At 40.8% G+C, this 25,270-nt stretch overlaps 3 protein-coding genes across 6 annotated transcripts; 1 reads left to right on the top strand and 2 right to left on the bottom strand.

Annotated features, from left to right (window-relative positions):
* Positions 1-1,101: 1,101 nt before the first annotated feature.
* On the bottom strand, positions 1,102-10,735 carry otomp (otolith matrix protein). Of its 3 annotated transcripts, none has more exons than XM_028975944.1 (10): positions 10,438-10,735; positions 7,340-7,426; positions 6,874-7,010; positions 6,688-6,790; positions 6,270-6,455; positions 5,614-5,788; positions 5,308-5,375; positions 4,340-4,524; positions 2,939-3,110; positions 1,102-2,685 (listed from the first exon to the last, which is right to left on the bottom strand). In XM_028975944.1, exons 2-10 carry the CDS (start codon positions 7,404-7,406, stop codon positions 2,675-2,677), a joined length of 1,104 nt encoding a protein of 367 aa, XP_028831777.1. In that variant the 5' UTR covers positions 7,407-7,426; positions 10,438-10,735; the 3' UTR covers positions 1,102-2,674. The 3 variants fall into 3 exon arrangements, with proteins under 3 accessions (XP_028831777.1, XP_028831776.1, XP_028831778.1); XM_028975943.1 differs by having other exon boundaries at positions 7,340-7,510; positions 10,438-10,457; XM_028975945.1 differs by lacking the exon at positions 7,340-7,426.
* On the top strand, positions 10,394-20,245 carry acvr1l (activin A receptor, type 1 like). The gene is made up of 10 exons (XM_028975942.1): positions 10,394-10,575; positions 12,217-12,296; positions 12,931-13,173; positions 13,305-13,516; positions 13,716-13,815; positions 14,225-14,371; positions 14,444-14,719; positions 14,839-15,036; positions 15,140-15,270; positions 18,167-20,245. Exons 2-10 carry the CDS (start codon positions 12,218-12,220, stop codon positions 18,299-18,301), a joined length of 1,521 nt encoding a protein of 506 aa, XP_028831775.1. The 5' UTR covers positions 10,394-10,575; position 12,217; the 3' UTR covers positions 18,302-20,245.
* Positions 20,090-24,780, bottom strand: d2hgdh (D-2-hydroxyglutarate dehydrogenase). 2 transcript variants are annotated; one of them, XM_028975941.1, is made up of 10 exons: positions 24,679-24,780; positions 24,130-24,405; positions 22,687-22,744; positions 22,406-22,545; positions 22,116-22,306; positions 21,773-21,941; positions 21,501-21,644; positions 21,276-21,418; positions 21,024-21,189; positions 20,090-20,764 (listed from the first exon to the last, which is right to left on the bottom strand). In XM_028975941.1, the coding sequence occupies exons 2-10, from the start codon at positions 24,401-24,403 to the stop codon at positions 20,502-20,504; spliced, it is 1,548 nt and encodes a 515-aa protein (XP_028831774.1). In that variant the 5' UTR covers positions 24,404-24,405; positions 24,679-24,780; the 3' UTR covers positions 20,090-20,501. The 2 variants fall into 2 exon arrangements, with proteins under 2 accessions (XP_028831774.1, XP_028831773.1); XM_028975940.1 differs by having other exon boundaries at positions 22,113-22,306.
* Positions 24,781-25,270: the final 490 nt, after the last annotated feature.

A 25,270-nucleotide genomic window follows, 5' to 3' on the forward strand; every position in this document is an offset into this window, starting at 1 on the left:
TTCCCCATTATTTCAAACAGATTGATGTCTGTATGCATTCAGTGTCAGGAATCCCAGGTGTGTTACCTGTGCGATGTGCACAGGTATTTGTGCACAGGTGCATTTGTTTACTTACTACATGCATTTTCATCCACAGCTGGATTTTGCCCTTCATGTAGACTTCAACCATCAGCAGTGCAGCTCAGTCAAAGGCATAAACTCACCCCTTTTCATTCGCTCTCATTTGTTGTTATTATTTTGAAGAGCGTTGAGCCAGGAGTCATTGGCTGCCGGGCTGTTTTACAGCGCGCCAGCGTAATGGAAGGCATCTCGGCGGCAGTTCCACACCTCCATCTTTATTAATGTTGCGCCACTGTCCCACTGTCACCGGATCAGCCACGGCTGACATCGGCGCTGCTCAGCTGTCATCCGCGAGGTACGGATTCGCCTCAGCAGATTAATGGAGCCAAGCAGTTCTAGTGTTATAAGATAAACAGAGAGTCTCTGGAGTGTGACGCGCCATGCGTGCAGTGGGGAGGCCATCTGCTACCACAATACACTGGAGTAGCTCTCAACACTGCTCTGTAGACTATTATTCCGATTACATTTCACGAGAGATGTCTTGGCTTGAAATAAGACAAGTCCATGGCTGGATGTTTGTACCCATTAGCAAATAACCTTGGCAAATAATTTTTTTAAACGGTTGTTATAGACAACAACAAATTCCAGGATAAATAACGGGAGCGGAGTGAGGTTACTGCACATTCGTAAATCTCTATTTATTATAATTTATCAGTTGATGATCGAAATCACACAGGCATGCAAATGCTGGGCATCAATGCAAAACACATCCAATATCATTTTAAAATGTGAACATTAATTATCATTTAATCAAAACCACAAATGGCCATTGTCTGCATCATTTTTGTTGCCATCAATTCTTCATGCCAAAAACCATCACCATTTATAATCAATTACTCCAGCATATGCTCATATGGATCACTCACTGCAGTTCTGTTTTTTCCCAGGTTCAAGGGATCGATCATTGCACAGCATAAATCATCTGAACTTCATATGTCATTTTGATGGAGCATCATGGATTGAGAGAGAGATTCACAAGGGTTGATTTTTGTTCAAGTTTCTTTTTATTGATACATAGAGGTTGAGCTTTGAATTCGAGTGAGGCTATTTACACAGAGGTGTCGTTCAAGTCAGTTAAACTGTAATACAGTGGAATCCTGAAGACATTCAGGAAACAAACAGCACCCTCAAAGCACCTATTGTGTTAATATTAATATAACATCAAATGTATATGGGTTTGTTTGCAGAGAACATCCTCCAGTGCGGTGACAGTCCCTCTCGGAGTATCACTTGTGCCAAAGCTACTCAGCTTTAGCCGACAAGATTAAAGACTAAAATTTGAAAAAGCATGAAAAGGAATTAAACATTTTCATTAGTAAAAGATCTTTGCTGCACTTTAAGTCCATATGAAGATGTTTCATTATAAACACAAAGGATTTGTGTGCTGACACTGAAAAATAAACAAACCGTCTATCTTTTCTTGCCATTCCAAATAATTTGTGAGTCATGTGTCCTTTATCAGTGTCATTACAGATGAATCTAATATCGCCAAATATCACGTAAGCTTTATTCATTGCTGCCAACAGGGAGAATATGTGGAAATATTCAGAAATATGGGCAATATGAGCAAAATCAGATAAATGTGAGTGCTGCCAAATATTACCTTTGATCCATTATAGCAAATCTACTTAACTAACTAAGTCTAGCCTAGTTTTTTCCCATTTACCTTATATAACAATAGTTTAAAAATTTTCAGACTACAGTTAGCTAAAGTGTCAAATTTGATGTAGGTATTTATTCTTGCTCTTCTCTTCCCAGATGAGTGCAACCGGAGAGAACATTCTGTACTCGTTACTAAATCGAAAGATTTGATGAAAGCAGTTACATGTTCCCCCACTTCCTACACTCACAATTTGAAAACAACAGTGAGTTAAACAAAGTTATTCACTTCAGTTCTAAGTTGTAATGCTGAGGCTGATGAGCAGTGAATAGGTCATAACTTACATAGTGTATCCTATAAAATACCACAGAAAACCCCTAAGCTATGAGTTTCTGTACATTTTGCTTTAAGTTGAAATCACTTCCCTTACTGACACACCAAACTCCAGTTGCACAGATACAGTAGGTTTGGATTTACATATTATTTCTGAAAATACATGTGAAGCACCATTACCATTCCTTGCTGACTCTAATCAGCGAGCTTTCATGAAGGAAGTCATTCTCTAACCCATCTGTTCCAGGGGACAGGTTTCAGTAATATGTATTGAATTGCATGAATAAAAAAAAAAACCTGTGGAGGTGAAAACGGGGGTCAGGGGGACTTAATCCCTCTCGAGGTGTACTGTGACTCCAGTAGCAGACATAGTGCTCTCCTACTTCATTCTGAGAACTGAGGGAGAGCGGCGGATTGCCATGGATAGCTGTTACACTAAGACCCAGGTTACGCTGGAGAGGAAACAGAAGAACAGGAACTACGAAGCCTGGGAGAGCGGTGGCATTCGGCCCACATAAGAAGCGGTGTGTTAAAATGGGGGCTGGAAGGAGATTAGTGCTAGGTGAAAGAGGGATGAGAGGAGCAAGGTTTCGGATGGAGGTCTTAGATTTCTTCATCCAGTCAACACAAACCTGAAGAGAAAGTTCAGGGTGAAGAAAATTGGGGTTCACAGTGCACATACAGTGTATGTAAAAAGTGTATACACTACAGTTTTATCATCAGTGGAATTGGATTTTTCCTTCTATAAATTATAAAATTAAATTAACATAATCTAACACTCCTGCAGCATGGGAAAATTAACTAGGCTCAGAAATTAGCACTTAGTCCTAAATTTAAATGGCACCACGTTCCCGTACACAATTGTATGACCTCAAGCTCTTTTACCTTCACACTCGAAAGCCTGCAGCACGGTGGTGTAGCTGGACCCCAGCCATGATGTGTAGCTGCCCAGTACCCTCAGCATCTTCTGAGTGGCGTCACTGAAGAGGACATCCTTGGCCCCGTAGCCTCGGGAGCTGAACAAGGAGAAGCCCTGTGTGGCATTGCCAAACACGTTCTACATGCAGAAGAGAGGAGAGCCGAGAGGGAAATCTTTAATGAAATCCCTCATGAGCTTCTAAGATCATATAAAGTACATTCATCTTCACCACCTTTGTATGAAATTAGATGATCTCTAGACCTTTCACATATAGCAGAATAAGACAAGCAATAGAGACGATCTGAGCAGAGAGGTGTAGGAGGCTGGCAGAAAAAGAAAAGCAAGAAACTTGCAAGCAAGGAATGATGGAACAAAGGATCAAAGAAAGTAAAAAAGGTTAGGGTACAGAAAAAGAAAGGAAATGAAATACAGCAGAGGAACACTGAAACAAAATATATATACAGATGGTTAAGAAAGGAGAGCCAGAGCTCATCCTGAAAGGATAATGGATGAAAGGGGGTGGAGAAAACGGAGAGGTTGAAAAGAGATGAAAAAAATGTAAGAAGCAATAGATGAGGGTGGGCAAGAAAGGGCATAAATGCAATATGAGGAAAGCAGAGAAAGATAAACAGAGAAGTGACAGAGGGAGCGGCAGCTGAGGGCTCTCTGAAAGTCTGACTGTAATCCAATTAGAGAGCAAATACACACACAGATAAAACACATATCTTAACACACACACACACCATTTATAAAAATGCTAATGTGAAAACATTAATAAACCCCGGCCTGCAACGTAGCTGAATATTTCAGAAGTTTCCACAGAGATCTAGCTGGACAATGACTGGTTATAATTCCTGGTGCCTCAGGTGCCTCCGGCAATCTTGTCAACACTCAGACAAGTGGCATCCTCTCATAATGACAAAGTAACTACAATGCAAGATTGCGTCAACCTAAATCAATAAAATCAATGGAGGGCCCTGGGCGAGATCTATTGAATGCAATCACTGTAAAATATTCAGAAGTAGGGAGGCGAGGAGACGTGGCACCGATTAATCATCTCACTGCACCTTCTTCAATCACGCCATTAGAACATCCTAACCTGTAATAACGGTGCGGGGCAATGAGCTTTTGATGTTCTGTTGGGAGCGAAAAGCCTTTAGCTTGTTTGGAGGTTTGGATTACATCTTGATTAAATTAGTCCCGGAGGGGAGAGTTAGAAATAAAATCACATCCCAGATCAATCTGGGGCCGGTGTGTTTGTTTGTGAGTGCTTGCAACCTCCTGAGAGTGCATGTGTTTCTTACAGAGCAATTTGTTAGGGGGACATTAGGTAAAAGCGGGGTGCTTTTAGCCACCTCTTCACTGACCTGCACACGTTCCAGGAATTTGTAAACTCTGCACTTGTCGGAGGGACGAACCACCACAGCATTGGCAGGGACCACAGCCAGGTGACATCGCTGGTGGTCAAAGAGGGACGCGTCCTTCCCATCAGGACAGAGCAGCTTCAGGTCCTCCAGCTCCAGATCCAGTGCCCATGACTCCTGGTTCCTTCCTTTAGGGAAAGGATTAAACAGCCGGGTTGAGGAGGCGCTGAATAAGACCGGAAAAGAGCAAGCCGACTTGGGGCTCATCTCACATCCAGTATTGTAGATGAATTGGTGTTGAATGTTTAATGGTCCATTTTTGTATTCAGTGCTGCTGGCGCAACAGACTCACCAGTGAAAGAGTCTTTTGTCTTTCATGACCATTGAAATGGATTACATTTATACCAGGTTTGGCTGGAGGTTGTGGGACTTTGGATGTTTTAATGGAAAAGACGAGTTCATGACTAAGACTGAAATTAGATTAAAGAATTCCTGGCCATCAATAAGCAACTTGATGACAGGAATGCTGCTTGAAATCCGCTATTATTGCTCCAAATGGCACAAATGGCAGACAAATTACAGGCAGAATGCCTGTGGTTTGGCTAAATGTTTGAGTTGAATGCATGTATTTTAATGTTCAATAAGCCCTTCAGTATTCCACATATTTCAAATGCACAATCTTGTACCCTCCAGAAAATCTGTTTTATTTTTAATCAAAAGATGTGAACAGCACAGGACCACCCTCCCTACAGGCCCACTGTGCTTTCCCGCAGTGAAGTAAAACGAACTGCAGTGAAATGCTGCCCCCTAGTGCACCCACACAGGACACCTTAGTCTATCAGCCTCTCTATAACATCTCAAGCATCTTTTATCACTGTGTGTGCACACAGCAGGCCTGTATAGCCTACACACACATACATAGTAATCTTCAGTGATTTTTTTGTACAATGATGATTATCCATCCCACTTACCATTTATGTTGTCAAAGACAGTTGTGTGCTTCACAAAGGCCACGTCCCCAAGATTTTCAGCCACACACCTGAAAAGAATAATTACAGCTAATAACAAATATTACTAACAACTGAAATATTGCTAACAAACATAACATCTTTTGATTTATTATAACAGTATATGAATTAATACAGTATGTACAAAAAAATAGAGACTATCCGTGATTTTAATCTGAGATTGTTTACAACGGTAAATGAAACTCTTCTACTTCAGAGCAGTGTGAGTACTGCAGAGCTACTGGAATGGCGTGTCTTCACCGCATATACCTCAGAGCTCCAGCCTCCCCATAGTGACGCTCCCGGGGGTTGTTGGCACAGATGTGCCGGTCATTGTCATCTCCAATGCAGGCCTCGCACAAGTTTTTGGGATTGTTCCCTTTGGGATCATGCTCCGGGTCTTTCACTCCCGGCACACAGCTGTAGCCAAAGAAATCTCCCACCACTGCCAGATGCACAGTGAGCAAAGAGAATGTAATTAGCAATGTCCCAAATGAAACTATATTCGTGCACTTTTTACTTGCACGGTTACATAAAAAAACAACATGAGTGAGCTCATTTACTTCATACTGATCCCAGCATGAAACTATTAAGTATTAAAATGAATTAAATAGGTCATGTTTGAGGTCACATAAATTGGAACAAATAAGGTAACAAATAATAAATCCCATAGAAAGCCTCAGAATGGAATTTTTTTTTAATTAACCGCATACTTTAAAGTAACTTTTATTTTGCCGATTAACCAAATACATTATAAATATGTGTACACTACAGATTAGTTATTAAATATTAAATATTAATGTATACATTTAAATATTTGATGAGCTTTTGCTCTCATACCTGACCAAAAAAAACTTTTGATGTGCTAAAGAAGCTGTTGACAGAACAAAATGTCTTATGTTCTGTTCCCAGGTCAGCTCACACACCATATGGAAAGTTGCACTGCTCGTCCACACTGATCTGAGATGTGTTCACCAGGAAGCCGATGGGTACAGTCCAGCCAACAGTCGTCCGTATCCCTGGGTGACAAGAACTGCGTTCGTGCATCTCCAAAAGTGACAGGTCACCAGAAGACCTTCTTGCTAAGGCAACCACATAATAACTAATGCCATCTAGAGCAGGGGGGAGACATAAGCATATGGAAAGAATTAATTCAGCTATAGTGTCTAGTGGAGCTGTGAACTACATCGCAATCCCAGGGGATCAAATTAAGTTTCTTCTTGTTCATAAAGCCTTTCATGTGCAACTGAAGCTTTCCTCTGATTTAAACTTCACACACTCGAAACTCCAGTGACTTGATTTCAGGCTTGCCGAGATACAAAGACTTTCAGGAAAATGTCATACCTTCTCCATTAAAGGATTCCCCCGCAGCAACCTCTAGACCGTGGCAAAATCCAGCAGTGTAAATCTCATCTGGATACATGACTGCAGCATCTGCAGACCCGTTCTGTCCACAGATCAGAGTGATGCCTAATTTCTTTCAGTACTAAAAACTGGGATCCACACACATATTCTACAAACTTGACAAACCTTAATTTTTAGCATGCAGTCTGTGGGGTTCAGGGCCCTTGTACACTGCAGTTTTCCACGGATGTTATGGGCTGTGGCATTTCCTGCTAGATCCAGGCACTTCTGCTCTTCAGCATCTGTCACTGTGCACCATGTGACTATCAGAGTATCAGAGAATGCCAAAGAAAGCCAACAAACAGAATTAAAGAACATTTCCAAATATTGTTCTATTGCAATTGACATTTATCCAAAACCTTTTTATCAGTACTTTAGGTCTCACTGCGCATCCCCAGAAAACAAGAAGATATGGATAAAGTTCAAACAAACTTCCGTGTATATTTACATAGAATAAAAACTATAGTATTAATGGTAGGCTCATTGTGTTAATATTTCATATCCTAATGTGGTCTTAATTTAATTTACTACAGTTATCACAATTTTTTCAGCAGACTTGATAAAGAAAACAAAATTTTAAAAAAATCCTTACTGATGTTGTTTTGCCTGGATATGCAGACTAATCCAAGAAAAAGCAAAGCCACAGCAAAAGGATTCATGCTGACCACAAGGAGGACTCCTGCAAAAGGTAAGCCAAAAAAAGCCTACAGCTCACATTGCCCTCTTCTTATAACCGAGGTGGCCCAAAAGCACAGGGGGAGGTCTGTCAGGACCAAAATTTTCCATTAGTTCTTTTTTTTCACACACATTAGTTCTCTCTTTTTTCACATGTTCCACTGGTATATCATTTTCGTCTCATCAGATCATGATGGCCGTCTAGCATTTCATTCAATTATTCGCAGTGGCTTGAGGCATGCGGTTTTTGCACAGTCCACCTGACCTGGCACGAAACTGGTCGGATCGTTTCAGAGCTTTATAATTAAGCCGGAAACAATGCCTTTTTGTGGATGGCCACTAATGCAGCAGGAGATTAAACCCAGCAGAGGACTGGAGCGGCTCCAGCTTTGATTAAAGATATAGGAACTGACAAGACAACAGCAGACTATTGTTGAGGCACACAGCAGAAGGTGTTTTAAAAATAAATCAAATATATGGATGCCATTTGATAACTTATTGATTGTGCAATCCATACAAAAGTAAACTGTTTGTCAACAGACACACGGTGTGTCAGATAAAAATCAGCAGCAGTCAGGCTATTGTTCTCCCAGTTGCAATTCCATTTTCCATATGTCCTTAAATGATTGCATTAAAAATTCAAAGAATTCTGCATCCTCAAACACATCCTGCTTGTGGGATTTATTGTAATTTACATCCAATTTGCTGTATGAAAAACTGCATTTTTTTCCACAAACTCATCTCACTTTGAAGCAATGTAATCAATCTTATACATCAAAGGATAACCGGGTGTCGAAAACTCAGTTGTACAGTTGCTTTGCTTTGATTTCATGTAAAATGTCCAACAGTAAATGCTTTATTGCAATATTTGGGAGAAGATACACCAGGTTACACCAGGTGGGGCAAAAATGCTGCAGATGTGCAGGTTTTTGAATAAAGTTTAAAGAACAAAGAATTTCAGGAAAAAGCTATGCAGGATACGTAACATCAGTGCTTACATGCACTGAGGACCTGAAGTCTACTTATATCCGGCAGCTACGGACCGCTTTCCTTTTTTCTCCCCATATAGGAAATGACACCTACATTAATCAACTTGCTATTTTAGAACAAAAAAATTGTCAGGCCACTGCCTCCTTGGCTCTCACCAAAGCAAGGTCACTTCAATCTCTTAAATTAAAGCCACAGAAATTTCAGGACTATGTAAACAGATGCGCTCTTGAAATAAGGCAATTCATTTATAAGTGTGTATTCTTTATTTCTAGCTTAACAAGGCATGTGTCACATCATTCTCTGGCCAACTGACCAGCATGCTTACACATGCTAAAGTGATCACTTATCACCAATGCCGCTAAAAAAAAAGGTCAAATTCTGTATGTATGCTCTTTTTGGACTTCAAATGGTTTGAGTTCGACGGTTTAATATATTGTATATTATTATATATTATATATTGTTTGTATGTTAAATATAGTATTGATATTTTTATATTTCTTGAACAATCGAGCTGTATACCCAAAACAGTCAGCATCTCCAGTTTGCCAGGCATAGCCATTTTTTACCAGCATTAAACCCACACTGACCAGCTCGACTTCTCTTTCACCGCGTAATCAGGAAAAAGACCAGACTATCATATCTTATTATATTTGTGATATACAGGAGCATACAGATGTTCAGTAGGGGGCAATCCCAAAAGCCCAGTCCATATTCAACAGCAATTAACACAGCATTAAGGGCTACAAGTCGACGTACAGTACAGCCCAAAGGTTTGGACACACCTTCTCATTCAATGAAATGAAAATAAAGAAATCTACATTGAATCTACATTGGTAGATTCTCACTGTGGAGTTATGTAATTAATAAAAAAAGGTGAAATAACTGAAAACATGTTTTATATTCTAGTTTCTTCAAAATAGCCACCCTTTGCTTTGCACACTCATGGCATTCTCTCGATGAGCTTCAAGAGGTCGTCACCTGAAATGGTTTTCCAACAGTCTTGAAGGAGTTCCCAGAGGTGTTCAGCACTTGTTGGCCACTTTGCCTTCACTCTGTGGTCCAGCTCACCCCAAACCATCTCGACTGTGGTGGCCAGGTCTCCACTTTTTCTTAAGTACATAACTCCACATGTGTTCATTCAGTTTTGTTGCTTTAAGTGAGAATCTACCATGGTCATGAAAATAAAGAAAACACATTTAATGATAAGGTGTGTCCAAACCTTTGGCCTGTACTGTAGAACAATTCATCTCATATTATCCAATATGTTACTACAGCTGGGTGGTCAGAACAAGTAGTCAGGAAAACAGTGGGCTGAGTATGGCTACATTTACCATGGTCTCCATATTTCTTTGTCTCATAATAAGCGCATTGTTAGATTTAAAAAATCTAAACTCAAGAAATATACTGATGCATGAATGGAGCAAGCTATAATATTTTAAATTGTCCTATCCTGTATATCCTAAGTTCAGTGTTCTTCCTTAAAAGATGTGCAGTGCTTATGGTAATTCTGGAATTCCCTCGCACAGAATACAGTGGTACTCTTTGATGTTCAAGAAGAATCTGTAACACATCTTCAGGGATTGCTTTCAGCTAAGTAGTATATTTAATTCATTATTTTAACCTGCTGTTTATTAAGTGTTGCTTTTAAGCCAATCTTTCTGTTTCTGGCTTGTATTTATTTATATACTTATTTTTACTACCGTTGTGTTTGTATGTCTGTAATTAGTTTGCTTGATTTATTGCCTGTGAAGCATACTTGCTTTATAAATCTTCCGGATAAATAAGGGATAACAATAATAAAATGATCATCATGGTGATTATCGTAATTTTAATAATTGTGATAATAATCGGCTGCATAATTTGATGAAATGAAATATAACGTATTGTAGTTAACGTACTACAAAAAGCTTTACATAAACCTTCACGGTTGTTCTTTTTTTTGGCGGACTGGGGCTACCCCACAATGCAATGCGTCGTAAAGTTGTTTATGATGACGTCTCGTCGATGTTGTTGTTTTTTTTATACCTCAAGCACGAAAAGTCTCCGTGGGTGGCGGTCGAGTCCGAGCGCTGCCGCCTGCCGCCACCGCAGCTTTGCGTGACGCGGCACTACGTGCGACCGGAGGAACAGCTCGTCCCGACACAGAAATGTCACTTTAACGCGGTGAGACGCGCACGCGGCGCGCGGAAGCTAACAGGCTAGCGGCTAACGGCAACTCGGCGGAGGCGGCAGGGGAAAGATGAGCGTTTAAAGAAACCAGGAGCGTTTCGTGGCGCGTCCGTTCGCGTTTCTCTCTTTTTTTGAGTTGCAATGGCTGAGCTGGGTATCTATGGACTGGTGCGACGTTGTTATTCCCTGTTGGGCAGGGTGAGCAGATTCCAAAAACTGCACTGCTCTGGCGGTTTACAGAATCTCTAAATTTAAGTTTAGACATGAACTCAACACGGTAGGTACGAGGTATTTTTATTTAGTTCTGAGCACACTACAGGGTTTATTACCTTGTGGTTCATGTTTTTTGTTTTTTTTTTTGTCTAGAAGGTCAAAAGAGATGTTCACAAATACAGTGACCACTGCAGCAACATTACAGCGGCCTGTTTATGTATCTCGCATGTTGCTGGGTTTTATGTTGTCCTTTTGTTACCTGTAGACTTATGAATTCTATGTGCAAAATGTTTACGAAACGACTCACAGCACGTCTTATTTAAAGGTCCCCTATTATGAAAATTTCACTTTCTGTCTATGGTCCTGCACTGGCTAGAAATGGTGATCTGTATAAAGAGTGCTTTGGTTGGTCTGCTTCACCGTTCAGAGAGCGGCAGCTCAGACGGCCGGATCTGGAATTTCTTCCCTTGTGTCATCATAAGGTGACAGGTTACCTCACTTTTCTCATGCTTTTCCCACCCAGAGAATTTCCCACCCCTCCCCTAATAAAGTAACTCCACGGACCATCATTTCAGTTGCTCTTTAATTGGATATAAAAATGAGCACATATGTATTTTTATATTTTTGTTCTGTCACATGAGACTCAGTGAAGAACCAGTGGGTTAATAAATTACTTTTCCTGGAAAAACAATGACACGCACCAAACATTGTGATTGGTGAAATGGTGTTTATGGCATGATTTAAGCAAATGCCTGTGCACTTCTATAGGCTTCTCTCTTGGGGAAAATTCATTGTGGGACTCAAATTGGCTGTAATTCTGTACCGCAGCTGAATTTTGGATGGCGACTTCAGATATAGTATTAGGGGACCAAATATTTTCATATTAGGGTATCTTTAAATTGCTCAAAATCTGGGATACGTCTTCACCAACCAAATAATTAATTTGAATTAAATGAGTATTCCTGTCCTCTGTCCTACATTAGTTTTGTAGTTTTGTTCAGTCATTTTCGCTCACTGTGGATGATTAGTGATCAGAATAAACCCTTTCTTTTTATATATAAAAAAATGCATAATTTTCATGTACTTCTGAAGTTTTGTGCAGCTCCAGGGTCTTTGATGTCATTCAGTAATAGGCCTCTTTTCTCCATGGTTGCCACGGAAACAGTCCCCTCTTGCTCATACGTGCCCATCTTCTATTGAAGTGAGTCCAGAAGTATTTGGGTTTGAAAAGAGATAACAGCACAGACAGGAGAGGAAATTCAATAACATTCATTTATCTGTGTGGAATTTTAACCCATACCAGTTTATATTCTTATCATTTTTGCTGTGACTGTAATTGCAACAGTTTTTTTTTTCTTTCTTTCTTAATGTGTTTGTTTTTCTTTCTTTCTTTTTTCTATTTCAATATTATCTGTATTCCAGCATGGTGTACCAAATGGGTTGTTGGAGTGCCCAGGTCCTTTTCCTTTTGCTGCTGAAGTGCTTGCATACGTCAGCGAAAGGTAAAAAAAAAAAATAAATAAGATTATGTTGGTGTGTTCATTTAATTCATGAAATTTTTTGCAGCTTCCCAAAATGCGTCAGCGCCAACATGTCATTTAAAATCATTGCATGTGCTCTTTTTCTCCGGCAGTCATCTGCTTTTTCAACAGACCTCATTGTCCGGGAAGCTATTTAAAGGGCCCCATATATTCTGTCTGAGAAGGGGCCAAGTCTCCATGATTCAAATTTTTACAGATGGGACTAATCGATATGCACAGAGTTCTTTGCCTCTCTGAACTGCCACCCCATTCTGTAATCCCCTCTCTCCCAGATTTCACAAGTCATGCAAGAAAAATTTATTCAATTGGAAACATTAGAACAGTAGTTCCAAAACCACTGGTGATCCTGTTTGGTTCTTCATTCTGTTTCAACTTTTAGATTTTGATATTTTATATGAAGGAATTTTTTTAAATGATCAATTTCATGCCTTTTAAAGAGTAGTGTGAATGTACGCTTACAATTTAATTGTTTGTTTTGACAAGGAAATTGAGCCTTAATCTGCTTTTCTTTTCTTAATTGAAGCAGCAAAAGCTTGATATCATCACCCACTCAGACTCCACTCATGTCAGAAAATGGGTTTGTCCCTGTCTGCAGATGGACTCATTGATTGTGTGTGTAAAGGCAGTGACTGCATGGCAGATCTCTGCAGCGGTGACCAGTGCTACTCCTCCATCACAGTCCAGAGCGACTTCACCTTCACTCGCGGCTGTCTGAGGGGGGCGGAGAAAAGGCGTATGACATGCCTGACTTCGGCCAACTACGCAGTAGAGTGCTGTGCCCAACACATGTGCAACTTCAACACCAGCAAAGAGGCTCTCCTCAAACTTCTACCAACAGGTATGACATCATTTTGTGGAACAACCCAGGTCTGATTCTGAGTCTGATTTTATAATTGGCAAGATTTGTTGGTTTTGTTCCACATAGTAAATATTCCATTACATCACACATCTGTCTGTCTGTGTGGTCAGGTCCAGAAGGAGAACCTGTACTATATCGTGTGGAGACGCTGGTGCTGATGGTGCTGGGCCCGGTGGTGGTCTTGGTTCTGCTGTCCATCCTAGCTGTACTAGTCTTCCGTAGGCTACATCATGGCCGCCGAGAGAGGCTGCATGAGTTTGACGCAGAGCAGGGTGCCATTGATGGCCTCATTGCATCCAATGTGGGCGACAGCACCCTGGCGGTATGAGTTGCACTTTTATGTTTAGTTTGAAGAGTCTGAACATTGAACTAATTGTTGTACACACAAAAAGAAATTGCTCAGATTTTCAACGTTATTTTAAATTGGGTCCAGTTTGTTATCTGCAACAATTGGATGAGCTCTGACACCACACTTGGAAAAGAAAGTTTGACCTATGAGGATGACTGTGACCTCATTGCAGGACCTGTTGGACCACTCCTGTACGTCAGGCAGCGGCTCGGGCCTGCCCTTCCTGGTTCAGAGAACAGTGGCTCGGCAGATCAGCCTGGTGGAGTGTGTGGGTAAGCAGAAAGCCTTATCTGATTAAACCTGATCCATTATGCAGGATTTCGTTAAGGTTTAATAAAGCAAAACGTCCACTTTGGTTAACGGGGAGAAAGCAGACAAAACAAGTTAGAGTGTAAGGGCATTTTGGTGTCCTTGTCCATTTTAATGCTAGTAGTTTAAAATCCTATCAAGCGCTTCCACTCAGATGAATTGCACTGTCTTCTGCCAGAGTAACTTTGTTAAAAGTAGATATTAGTCTTATTCAATGTGTTGTTTGGTCAGCCGAGGGTCTGCTGGGTCTTCTATAAAAGGGACTTGATAATGCTGCATGCTTTGAGTACTAATACAGCAATTGCACTACTAGTATCCTGATAGGACTCACTATGGTAGTGTTGCATGTGGTTTGAACTCTTTTGAACTCAGGCAAGGGGCGCTATGGGGAGGTATGGAGAGGCCAGTGGCAGGGGGAAAATGTGGCGGTGAAAATCTTCTCCTCCAGAGATGAGAAGTCCTGGTTTAGGGAGACTGAGATTTACAACACAGTCCTGCTTCGACATGAAAACATATTAGGTGAGTGCACTGAAAGAATTTGTTTAGTGATCTTTTTAAGAAAAATTTAACCACATTCTATTCGATCCACAGGGTTCATGGCATCTGACATGACGTCTCGAAACTCCAGCACACAATTGTGGCTTATCACACACTACCATGAGAGCGGCTCACTGTATGACTACCTACAGCGTGTCGCCGTGGAGATGGCAGATGGGCTTCAGATGGCTGCATCTGTGGCCAGCGGCCTGGTACACCTGCACACAGAGATCTTTGGCACAGAGGGCAAACCAGCCATCGCCCACCGAGATCTGAAGAGCAAAAACATTCTGGTGAAGAGGGACCTACGCTGCTGTATTGCAGACCTGGGTTAGTCCATACACACAGCCATGATCTTAATCAATTTTAGTTCTTAGTTTTTCCATTCTTGGTTGGCTGTAGAAAATGACTTGGATTATCCACTTTAATTCACATTTCCTCCTCCCCAGGTCTGGCAGTCACTCACTCCCAAACAGACAATCAGCTGGATGTGGGCAACAACCCAAAGGTGGGAACTAAGCGTTACATGGCCCCAGAGGTACTGGACGAGTCCATCCAGACAGACTGCTTTGATGCCTATAAAAGGGTGGACATCTGGGCATTTGGCCTGGTGCTGTGGGAGATTGCCAGGCGCACTTTTAGCAATGGTAAGACTCAATGGTAGATTTTTTTTGGTGGGATATTTAGACCATGGTTTGAATTTCAGTTGGACCTTATCTTGGCTATAAAGTATTGTTATATATTTTATAGGTATTGTGGAAGAGTACAAACCACCATTTTATGACCTTGTGCCGAACGACCCCAGCTTTGACGAAATGCGTAAAGTGGTTTGCATTGAACAGCAGCGACCCTTCATCCCCAATCGCTGGTTCTCCGATCCAGTAAGTAGCAGCTCATAGACATAACCAGACATAGTCTAAAAATCTGTTGCTAAGATTTTATGTACATGTAGCCAGAAAGCATATTTATATCATATATCCAGAGGTGGAATGTAACAAATTACATTTACAAGTTACTGTTATTGAGTGGTAGAGTATTTTGTAAGTTGTTTTTGAATTTTAATTTTACTTTTACTCAAGTACTTTTTACCCAAGTATTTTACTTCGGTACAGAAAAGAGGGGGAAAATATGAACTAAAAGGAAATTGCACAGGTGCAAAAATATGTGCGTGGCATATTTGTCAGACCGTGGTAAGTAGCGCCTCACTATGAAATGACGACAGTCAAAAAAAGAAAAGCCCTACACAATAGCCAGTCAGAAAATAGCAGTATTACAACTGGGCAAAATGCAATACTTCAATCAATGAAAAGGTATCCTGGAATTATTTGAGTTATTCTGCAACTTGTATTGAAATTTTCCATAAATCCAAGCATCACTTCAAGCAGAGAGTAAGTCATCTTTTGTTTTTATGTTATAATAAATTCACAATTGGTTTGACTCAAAGGATGACTACTTGACTGCTGTTAGAGAATGTTGCCTCTGTAGCCTAAACCTTTACAGCCTGCAGCATGAAAGCATGTGGTAGTAAGTAGAATAGCCTATACATTCCATCTGTAAAGTATTCACAGTGCATCGGTTTTTCCACATTCTGTTATGTTACAGCCTTATTCCAAAATGGATTAAATGTTTTTTTTTCCCTCAGAATTCTACACACAAATAATGACAATGTGGTACACGTATCCTTGGCCAGTTTCACCCTTTCCTTTTTGCAGCACCTTTCAAGCTCCATCAGGTTTGATAACAAGCATCAGTGCACAGCCATTTTAAGATCTCTCCAGAGATGTTCAGTCAGATTCAAGTCTGGGCTCAGGTTGGGCCACTCAAGGACATTCACAGAGTTGTCTTCTCATCTTTTTCTCCAGCCTGACTAGTATCCCAGTTTCTACAGCTGGGGCAGTGGTGGCCTAGCAGGTAAGGAAGCGGACCGGTGATCGGAAGGTTGCCTGTTCGAATCCCGGGCCACTGAGGTGCCACTGAGCAAAGCACCGTCCCCACACACTGCTACCCTGGCACCTTTCATGGCTGCCCACTGCTCATCAAGGTGATTGATTAAATCCAGAGGACTTACTCCAGGACAGTCCTCTGGATGGAGGACAGTGCTTCACAATGACAATCACTTATCTTTCACTTTCAAAAACATCTCCACAGAATGATGCTGCCGCCACCATGCTTCACTGTAGGGATGGTATTGGACTGGTGATGAGCAGTGCATGGTTTCCTTCAAAATGTGATGTCTGGCATTCATACCAAAGACCAGAGATATTTGTTTCTCATGAGAGCCCTTCAGGAGCCTTTAGAAAGGAGTGGTTTCCATCTGGCCACTAGGAAGAGTCCTGGTGGTTTTGAACTTTTTCTACTAACGTATGATGAAGGCCACCATTCTTATTGGGGCTTTCAAGGCAGTAGAAATTTCTCTGTAACCTTCTCCAATTTGTGCCTTGTGACAATTCGGTCTTGGAGGTCTACAGACAATTCCTTTGACTTCTTGCTTGGTTTGTTCTCTGACATAAACTGTCTACTGTGAGACCTTATGAAAATGGCGTGTGCCTTTCCATATAATGTTCAATCAACTGTTTATTGTCACTGGTGCACTCCAATTAAGCTGCAGAAACATCTCAAGCATGATCAGGGAAAACAGGAGTTTCATGACAAAGGCTGTGAATACTTATGTACATGTTCTTTTTTTTTTTTTTTTTTTTTTATAAATTTGCCAAAACCTCAAGTAAACTTTTTCAGGTTGTTATTATGGGGTGTTTTGTGTAGAATTCTGAGGGAAAAGAATTAATCAATTTTGGAATAAGGCTGCAACATAACAAAAAGTAGTATACTTTGAATACTTTCCAGATGCACTTTTTGCCTGTGTATGCATTCCATGCATTAAAATGCTCAAACTGAACAAGTGTTTTACAATCGAATGCTGTAGTATTCTGTGAGGTAAGGCACTTTATTTAATTTCTTATATCAGCAGTCAGTGTGCTCATTTGTCAGTAAACTGATAAGATGTATGTTTGCTATAGAAAGAACAAAAAGCAGTTTGTTGAACAACAGCAATTGTTGAACATTTTCACAGTTTAACCATACAAAGCTGAATTTGGTACTTTTGTCATCAACTGTAGTTTCATGGGGTAGTCTGAACATTGTTTGTACATTATTCATTCTAAAAGGTAAATTTAAACAACTTGTGCTGTATTTGATTTATGACCTTTTTTTCATAATGTAATTGAAAGTAACTCAAAGTAAATTTTAAATTAAATAATTCTTTACTTTTAGTTTTTTAGATTGGTACTTTTAATTTTACACTTTTTTTTTTTTTTAATGAAAAGATCATTTGATTTGCTGTTCTCTGTCATTCTTAATTATCGTGAAAGAGATGCTGAGGAGGTGAAACGGAGGCAAGCATCTGCTGATTTATATTTTAAATCTGCGCATTTCCTTTCCTGCTTAGTCATGTGCTCATGGTGGGCTTTTATTAAGCTGTACATTATAAGACATTATACATTTTATTCTTTTATTTTTTATTCTTTTATTATATAATCTTATTCTTTTAATGTGTATATGCTGGAAGCAATTGGGGCTGTCGGGGTCCAGGCAGGTGGGGCTACAGGGAACCACTTGGTTAGAATAACATGTTTACATCTAATATGTATATTACATCTATTATCTAGATTTTGGTTTGATTTAAAACAAGTGTTTTTTTTCTTTATATGGCCTGTATTTAATTTTGTTTCATCCCTCCTCCTTTTACTCAATGCTTCCTGTTCTATCTTGCACTCTTAGACACTGTCAGCCTTGGTAAAGCTGATGAAGGAGTGCTGGTACCAGAATCCATCCGCTCGCCTCACAGCTCTGCGCATCAAAAAGACTCTAGACAAAATCCACAGTACACTGGAGAAGGGCAAAACAGACTGCTGAGCCATGACCACCTGCCTCTCACACTACTTTTAGGAGACAAGTTACAGTTTCCCCCCCAATTTACTGTAAGTCTTATGGGAATGTATGTTTTGCGCTATACCAAGGACTTTTTTTTTTTTTTTTTGTTCCTCCCTTTTTTCCATAAAGCAACAGGACACTTTTTTTCCCTTTTATGGTTTTTATCCACCTTTTATGGGCTACAGAGCAATTTCTGAAAATACAATATCAGATTTTCACCCCAAAACTCTTTAAAGCATGTGGCCATTAATATTTTAAAAGCTACATACAAACATTCTACTTACTTAATACGGTATGATCTGACTTTATTCGGCCTCTTCTCTTGAAGGCCCAGGTGTGTGTGTGTGAGACTGTGATGGAGGGCCAATGTAGCACTGAAGTCCTCTTGTAGCAGCCTGTAGCAATCTTTTTTTTTTTTTTTTTCTTCTCCTCCAGCCGACAATCAAGTGCTGCTCAGATATTCACTGTTGTGACAACTGAAGTGTCTTGTTCAGTCATAGGAAGAGTGTAGGGTTGTAGCAGCTGTGGGATTTTACTGTGGGTGAAAACACTGAAAACCCGGGGAAGAGCCAAGTGAATCAAAATAATGCCGAGCTTGTGATGTGTACTTTTGTTTTGTTGTCATTTGCTTCAGATACTTAGGAAATGTTTAATGAGTAAGATATGCAAATACTTTAGCCTTCAGTTTAGAGTTTAAGGACATGGGAGAGTAGAGGAAGTAGATCATGTAATTGTGACTATCCTAGTAAAGGAGTAGAAATGCCACTATGAACTGATACTGCAAACAAGCTCCCATGGAAACGTATGCTTTTTTTTTTTTTTTAAATATATGCCATTTTCTGCATGTGTTTTTATGTTGAACATAATGCTTCAGTACTCCACATTACCAAGCCTTTGGGCAGTATTGTGGACTTGAAGGCCAAGGTGTCAAGATGTTTTGAATTGGAACACACCTGGCAGCAATGGATCCTTAGTAAACATGCCAAGCATTGCCTTACAATATCACCCCTGGGGGGTTGTTGGAGCAAGGGCATTAACAGAAGATCTCTTCTTTTTATCCCAGTGCAGAGGCTGTGGTGTGTTTGGGTCACTGCTGTCATTTTTTAGCCCAGGAGCTCCACTAGCAGGCAGCTAATTTTAATAAAAGCTCCCCACGAGGGCAAGCAACAACACCTTTCTCATAGCATCCACATTTAAGCAGTGGGGAATTTAAGGCAGGGAGCACTGCCTACAATCCTGGAACTCAGCAGTGCAAAACCAGTTAACCCCTATGCCATGTTTCAGGATTGGAAGGAGTGTGAACATCCAAATGGTGCATGAAGTGATACCAGGGTCAGGCTGAGAGACTGGCTGGTGAATGTGTGAATGGATCACCATGCACATTTAAGGCAAGAGGGATATCCATAGTTTCATTAACACCAGGAAACATGCCAGAATGCTATAAAGGAAAAAAACATTTAGCACGCCAAAACACATTTTTTAACGATTTTTCTTTTTTTTTTTCACAAGAAGCCATTTATGAAACACATGTACTGCAAAATGGAATAAACACAACATTAAAATGTAACGTGTTTCACAAATGTACAATCTCAATGCTGATTTAGTTTTAAATAAGTCTTTATTCCCCAGGGAAATTTAAACATTCACAGTCAGTATCCCATTCATAGATTAAAGTTAGCCCTACACTAAAAGTTTTTTTTTTTTTTTTAAAAGGACTAGGCATAATCCATCCATTGGAAACTGAACCATAGGATCCTTTCTAAACCTGTAATTCTCAATATGGATTGTACATTGTCTCATGTGCATATTGTTCACTTAATAAAACAGTAAAAACCTAATTTAAGTGTGAAATCATAAAGTGTGAAATCAAAACGGATTGTCCGTTTTTAATGAACTTTGGTCCGGCAATAAATTCCAAAAAAATCAGGAGTGTTTTAGTTTTCATCTCTTTGTAGCAATTTTGTATTCATATTACATTGTTGTGCATAGAGTGCAAAAGTTGAAACGCCATTAAATGGTCAGTTTAACTGCAGGTAATAATAGTTTAATCCAATTTCATGTGCTTCATCCAGATTCCTCTCTTCACTTTCTCCATTGCATCACTTTCGCTAGATGACAGGGGTTTTGAAGCATAGGCTCTGCCAGTGATTGACTGGGGTCCAATGCTGTAGACTGAGATACTTCAGTGAAGGTCATCAGGCAAGGTCTTGTATGGGTTGAGGATGCCACGGGGGTCCAGTATGGCTTTAATGTTGCCCATGAGGGCCACAGCCTCTGATGGTTTACTGTAGTAAATGTAGTTCCTCTTCTTTAGACCCAGGCCATGCTCAGCACTGATACTGCCCTGAACACTTGAAGTCCACTCATAAACATATGGCTCGATGGCAGCCAGCAAGGATGGGTCTTTAGAGGGTGAGGTGATGTTTAAGTGAAGGTTGCCATCACCTGAGAGAGAGCAGATTGAAGAAGAATTTGAATATGAGCAACATCAAGATCTTTTCCCTCCTGTCTGACAACTTGCATCGAGGCTTACTGATGAGGCGGGGCTGGAGAAAATCTCACAAGTCATGTTCTTGAACAACTACATTTGAAGAGAGCACAGCCTACGTAGTCATCTACATAAAGTCTTACATAGTATGCAGGGAATTCTTGCAATCTTTATCTTTAAAATCGAGAACTCATTGAGAGATTATTTTCTTCTTACCAACATGTCCATAGCCAACCACGTTCTTGGCCTTGTTTCCGAGGTGATCCCTCATGTCATTCACCAGTTGGTAGATTTTCTCTACAGGTAGGGAGATGTCATATTTGTAAGTAAACCCATCGTGAGTGAGTGCTTCAGTGATTCTTTCCCTCAGTGACCAGAGAGCCTACACTCAAACCAAGAAGGAACCCAGTATCAGCCTTAGTTATGTACAAATCTAAGAAAGTTTTAATATATATATATAAAAACTACCTTAATTTTAGTTTCCTCTGTTGCCACAGTCCCATCAGTAACCAGAGATGATGTCATAACCTCCTCCAAAAATTTGTGGAGCTTCTCCTCATCGTGAGTTGCGTTGGATCCTGCAGTCTCTATTACAATGTAGAATGGGCTTTCTGCAAAACAACACTTCACTTGAACAAAGTTCGGTGTCTTGTCTTGCTTCTGGCTTGCTTTCTACATGTCTTATTAAATGACCTGTGATTGGATTGGTCAGTTGCAAGTGCCTTTCCAACAGCTTCATGCAGGCAGCATCCAGAAACTCAAAGGCAGACAAGATTTCTCCCAGCATCCCTCTACTGCACTGAAATGTCTCCAGAAGATTCTGGAAAGTCAAGCAGCCTGCATTTCAGGAGAAACATTTAAAAACTATTGAAATAATTTATGTTTTCAAACAATGTTTACTTTCCTCTGTTAAAAGTGATTTAGGACATGAGCTGGTATGTAGGAGTTATTAAAAGGCAACACACCTAAAAACGCCACATTTACAGATTTGGGCTTGCGAGGGCACAGGATGGAAACAGCAGTGATGACACCCAAAGTTCCCTCTGAGCCAATGAACAGCTGCTTCAGGTCGTAGCCGGTGTTGTCTTTCCTCAGATCGGACAAGCAGTTCAGAACTCTCCCATCAGCCAGAACCTTAAAACAAATGCAAACGATTCTCATTTCTCAAAGTAATATTGCAGTTATTTTCACAGAAGTGAACCCCTTTGTCACTTGCTGTGTGTATCATAGCACTGAAGAGAAGTTACTCGGTGGATTAAAAAGAGAATTAAAAAATTTGACAGTAAAAAAAATTACAGTACTTGCCACCTCCAGTCCTAAAACAGTTCCCCGCAGAGACCCATATCTCAGCAAGCGAAGTCCCCCTGCATTGGTGGCTACATTGCCCCCGATGTGACAGCTGCCCTTGGCGCCCAGATCCAGGGGCATGATGAAATCCAACTCCTCCAAGTACTGAGACAAGCTCTCCAACACACAGCCTGCCTGGCAGGTGAGGATTCCTGCAATACAGATTAGATCGAGGACATTAGGATTAGACTGGATTCAATGTTATGACCTTAAAACATTTCACAGGTAACTGGGTTTTACAGTTTACGTACCTGATACCGTGTTGAATGTCAGCACCTTGTTCATAAGGGCAGTGGACAGGATGATCTCATCAAACACAGGCACGCTTCCACCAACCAGACCTGTGTTCCCTCCCTGAGGGCTCACCGCCAGATTCCGTTCATTACAATACCTGTGGTGCCAGTAGAAAAAAAAAAAAGATACACACCAATTGCATGTCTTAATTCCACGTGGTCACTGAATTAGTACAATGTAGTCAGTGAATAGCTGACCATGGTACTGAGTTCTGAAGCATTCAACTGGGTCCACAAACCTGAGAATCTGAGAGACCTCTTCTGTGGTCTGGGGCCTTAGGAGCAGTTCACTTTTACCTGCAGAAAGTGTACAATTGAACTATAAAAATTAAGAAAGAATCCATACGGCTTTATCGCTCCTTCCAGTGATGGAGGGGTGAAACTGGCCACTGGATGTGATTCTGCCACTCTGTCAACTTACCAAAAGGCTTCTGGACAACAAATTACTGGATACCCCTCAAATACCTGTTGTTTTGTTCTACATTTACATTTACATTTACGGCATTTATCAGACACCCTTATCCAGAGCGACTTACAATCAGTAGTTTCAGGGGACAGTCTCCCTGGAGCAACTTAGGGTTAAGTGTCTTGCTCAGGGACACAATGGTAGTAAGCGGGATTTGAACCCGGGTCTTCTGGTTCATAGGCGAGTGTGTTGCCCACTAGGCTACTACCACCCTGTTCTACTGGAACCAATTTTCCATTTAGTATCTTCCAGTGTATTTATAATGAAATATAGTTGTATATATCTCTATATGAATCCATCTATCTGTGTTTATTACTGTAGAACTGAACAATACAGAGCAGTTTTAATATATTCACCAACGACAGTCACAGTTTTGGGAAATACAGTCATGGCCAAAAGTTCTGAGAATGATGATTTTCACAAAGTTTGCTGCTTCCGTTTTTATTATGGCAATTTGCATATACTCCAGAATGTTATGAAGAGTGATAATTTGAATTGCAATGTCTGAAAATAAAATTAATCCCCAAAAAACATTTCCACTGCATTTCAGCCCTGCCACACAAGTGAGAGTGTTGAGGAGCTCAAGGCTGGAGATCATTCTGTCATGTTGATTGAGTTATAATAGCAGATTGGATGCTTTAAAAGGAGGGTGATGCTTAAAATTATTGTTCTTCCTCTGTTAACCATGGTTCCCATATGCAGTCATCATTGCATTGCATAATAAGAGCATCACAGGCAAGGGTATTGCTGCTTCTAAGATTGCACCTAAATCAACCATTTATCGGTTGTGAAGAAGGCTTCAGGTTGCCCAAGAAATTCCAGCAAGCACCAGGTCTCCCGAAGATCATCCAGCTGCGGGATCGGGGTGCCACCACTGCTCGGGAATGGTAACAGGCAGGTGTGAGTGCATCTGTACACACAATGAGGTGAAGACTTTTGGAGGATGACCTGGTGTCAAGAAAGGCAGCAAAGAGGCCACTTCTCTCCAAGAAAAAAAATCAAGGACAGACTGATATTCTGCAAAAAGTACAGGAATTGGACTGCTGAGGACTGGGGTGAAGTCATTCTCTGATGAAGCCACCTTCAGAACTTTGTGAAAACACAATTTGTGTCATTCGTGAAATTTTGGTCAACAACAATGTCAGATAATACACAGGAATTATGCGCCAAGCCCAATTTATTACTAAAGGAAAACATGTGTTGTTTTTCCACTCACCTTGTACTGATTTCAGCCAGTCGGTGTTACAGGCCGCCAGCACATCAGGGTCTGTTACAGCTCTGCCAGCCAGCAGGCGTGTGAAGAAGGCCACGTCTTCCTCGATGATGTGGGAGAAAGGCAGCCGGGCAGGAGTGTTCCGTGCTCCACTGTGGACACCCCGGCCCCGTCCGCGTACTGATGGGGCATCTAACACACGCTTCACCACACTGGACCAAGTGGGCTGTTGTGGATAGAGCCTGTAGAGACTGCTGAATCCCACCATCCTGGCCATCCCTTAAATTAAAAAATGTAATGGTTTTCAAATCATTCTGGAGTAATATGTGCATGTAATGAAATGTATTAATTTACAAAAACAAATACAGGAATAGCACGTATGCGTATAGTTGCTTTTTTTTTAAACCAATATTCAAGTATTTACACAAATACATTGTGAAACATAGATTTCGACTGCTCTTAAACACAATAACAAATATATTTAATCGTATAGTCTATCAATTAAAACCAAATTTATACGTGCTCACATGCTAAAAGAGCTCATTTGATCACCTAATTCTGGCCTCAGCAAGGACGCGTTACCGTCACTGGACAGTTCGTCTGTCCCGCAGCCTGCAGGAGCGACATTTCACCGCGTCAGGGCGCCACCTGCCGTCCTGGAAGATGTTTCGCACTATAAACCGGGCGTTAGGACGTCGTGCCCGAAGTACTTTATCTTCTTGGTTCAGCGGGATAGTTTTCAATTGTAAAAAGCATGGCAGAGGAGTATGGAGTACAGAGGAGTACTCGCTTGTTTTCTATCAATTATGAATTGGTCTGCCGTATATTAAACTCCCAAGTTGTATCTGCGGTGATGTGCAAAAATGGAGGTGTTGTAGTGTTGTAGAGTTGATTAGTTTTGCTCGGGGGAAGAAGCTCTCAGTGTCTGGCAGTTACAGTTCTGATGCTGCGGAACCGATGGATGAGGTGTTTCTTGTTGAGCTGCGAGATGGGTGGAAGTGGAACCACAATGATGTGCTTTGCTGTCTTCACTATCTGCTGCAGGGCCTTCTGCTCAGTGACAGTGCAGTTCCAGTACCAGACAGTGATAAAGTAGCAGAGTGGTCCTCCGTGGTCTCAGTGGTCCTCCGGTAGAACGATGTGA

This window comes from Denticeps clupeoides, chromosome 4, assembly GCF_900700375.1.
Source record: "Denticeps clupeoides chromosome 4, fDenClu1.1, whole genome shotgun sequence".
Lineage (NCBI taxonomy): Eukaryota > Metazoa > Chordata > Actinopteri > Clupeiformes > Denticipitidae > Denticeps > Denticeps clupeoides.

What these genes read in the sequence shown, in the direction of transcription:
- otomp (XM_028975944.1), bottom strand. Translation starts at nt 7,406, where the DNA reads ATGAATCCTTTTGCTGTGGCTTTGCTTTTTCTTGGATTAGTCTGCATA. An exon ending in GGGGAGGCTGGAGCTCTGAG is followed by an intron (nt 5,376 to 5,613) that starts GTATATGCGGTG and finishes TATTCTTTTCAG; the next exon opens with GTGTGTGGCTGAAAATCTTG. An exon ending in TGTCTTTGACAACATAAATG is followed by an intron (nt 4,525 to 5,307) that starts GTAAGTGGGATG and finishes CTTTCCCTAAAG; the next exon opens with GAAGGAACCAGGAGTCATGG.
- d2hgdh (XM_028975940.1), bottom strand. Translation starts at nt 24,403, where the DNA reads ATGGCCAGGATGGTGGGATTCAGCAGTCTCTACAGGCTCTATCCACAA. An exon ending in TGTAAATGTGGCGTTTTTAG is followed by an intron (nt 21,645 to 21,772) that starts GTGTGTTGCCTT and finishes CCTGAAATGCAG; the next exon opens with GCTGCTTGACTTTCCAGAAT. An exon ending in ACTGACCAATCCAATCACAG is followed by an intron (nt 21,419 to 21,500) that starts GTCATTTAATAA and finishes GTTGTTTTGCAG; the next exon opens with AAAGCCCATTCTACATTGTA.
- acvr1l (XM_028975942.1), top strand. Translation starts at nt 12,218, where the DNA reads ATGGTGTACCAAATGGGTTGTTGGAGTGCCCAGGTCCTTTTCCTTTTG. An exon ending in CTTGCATACGTCAGCGAAAG is followed by an intron (nt 12,297 to 12,930) that starts GTAAAAAAAAAA and finishes CCCTGTCTGCAG; the next exon opens with ATGGACTCATTGATTGTGTG. An exon ending in TGGGCGACAGCACCCTGGCG is followed by an intron (nt 13,517 to 13,715) that starts GTATGAGTTGCA and finishes ACCTCATTGCAG; the next exon opens with GACCTGTTGGACCACTCCTG.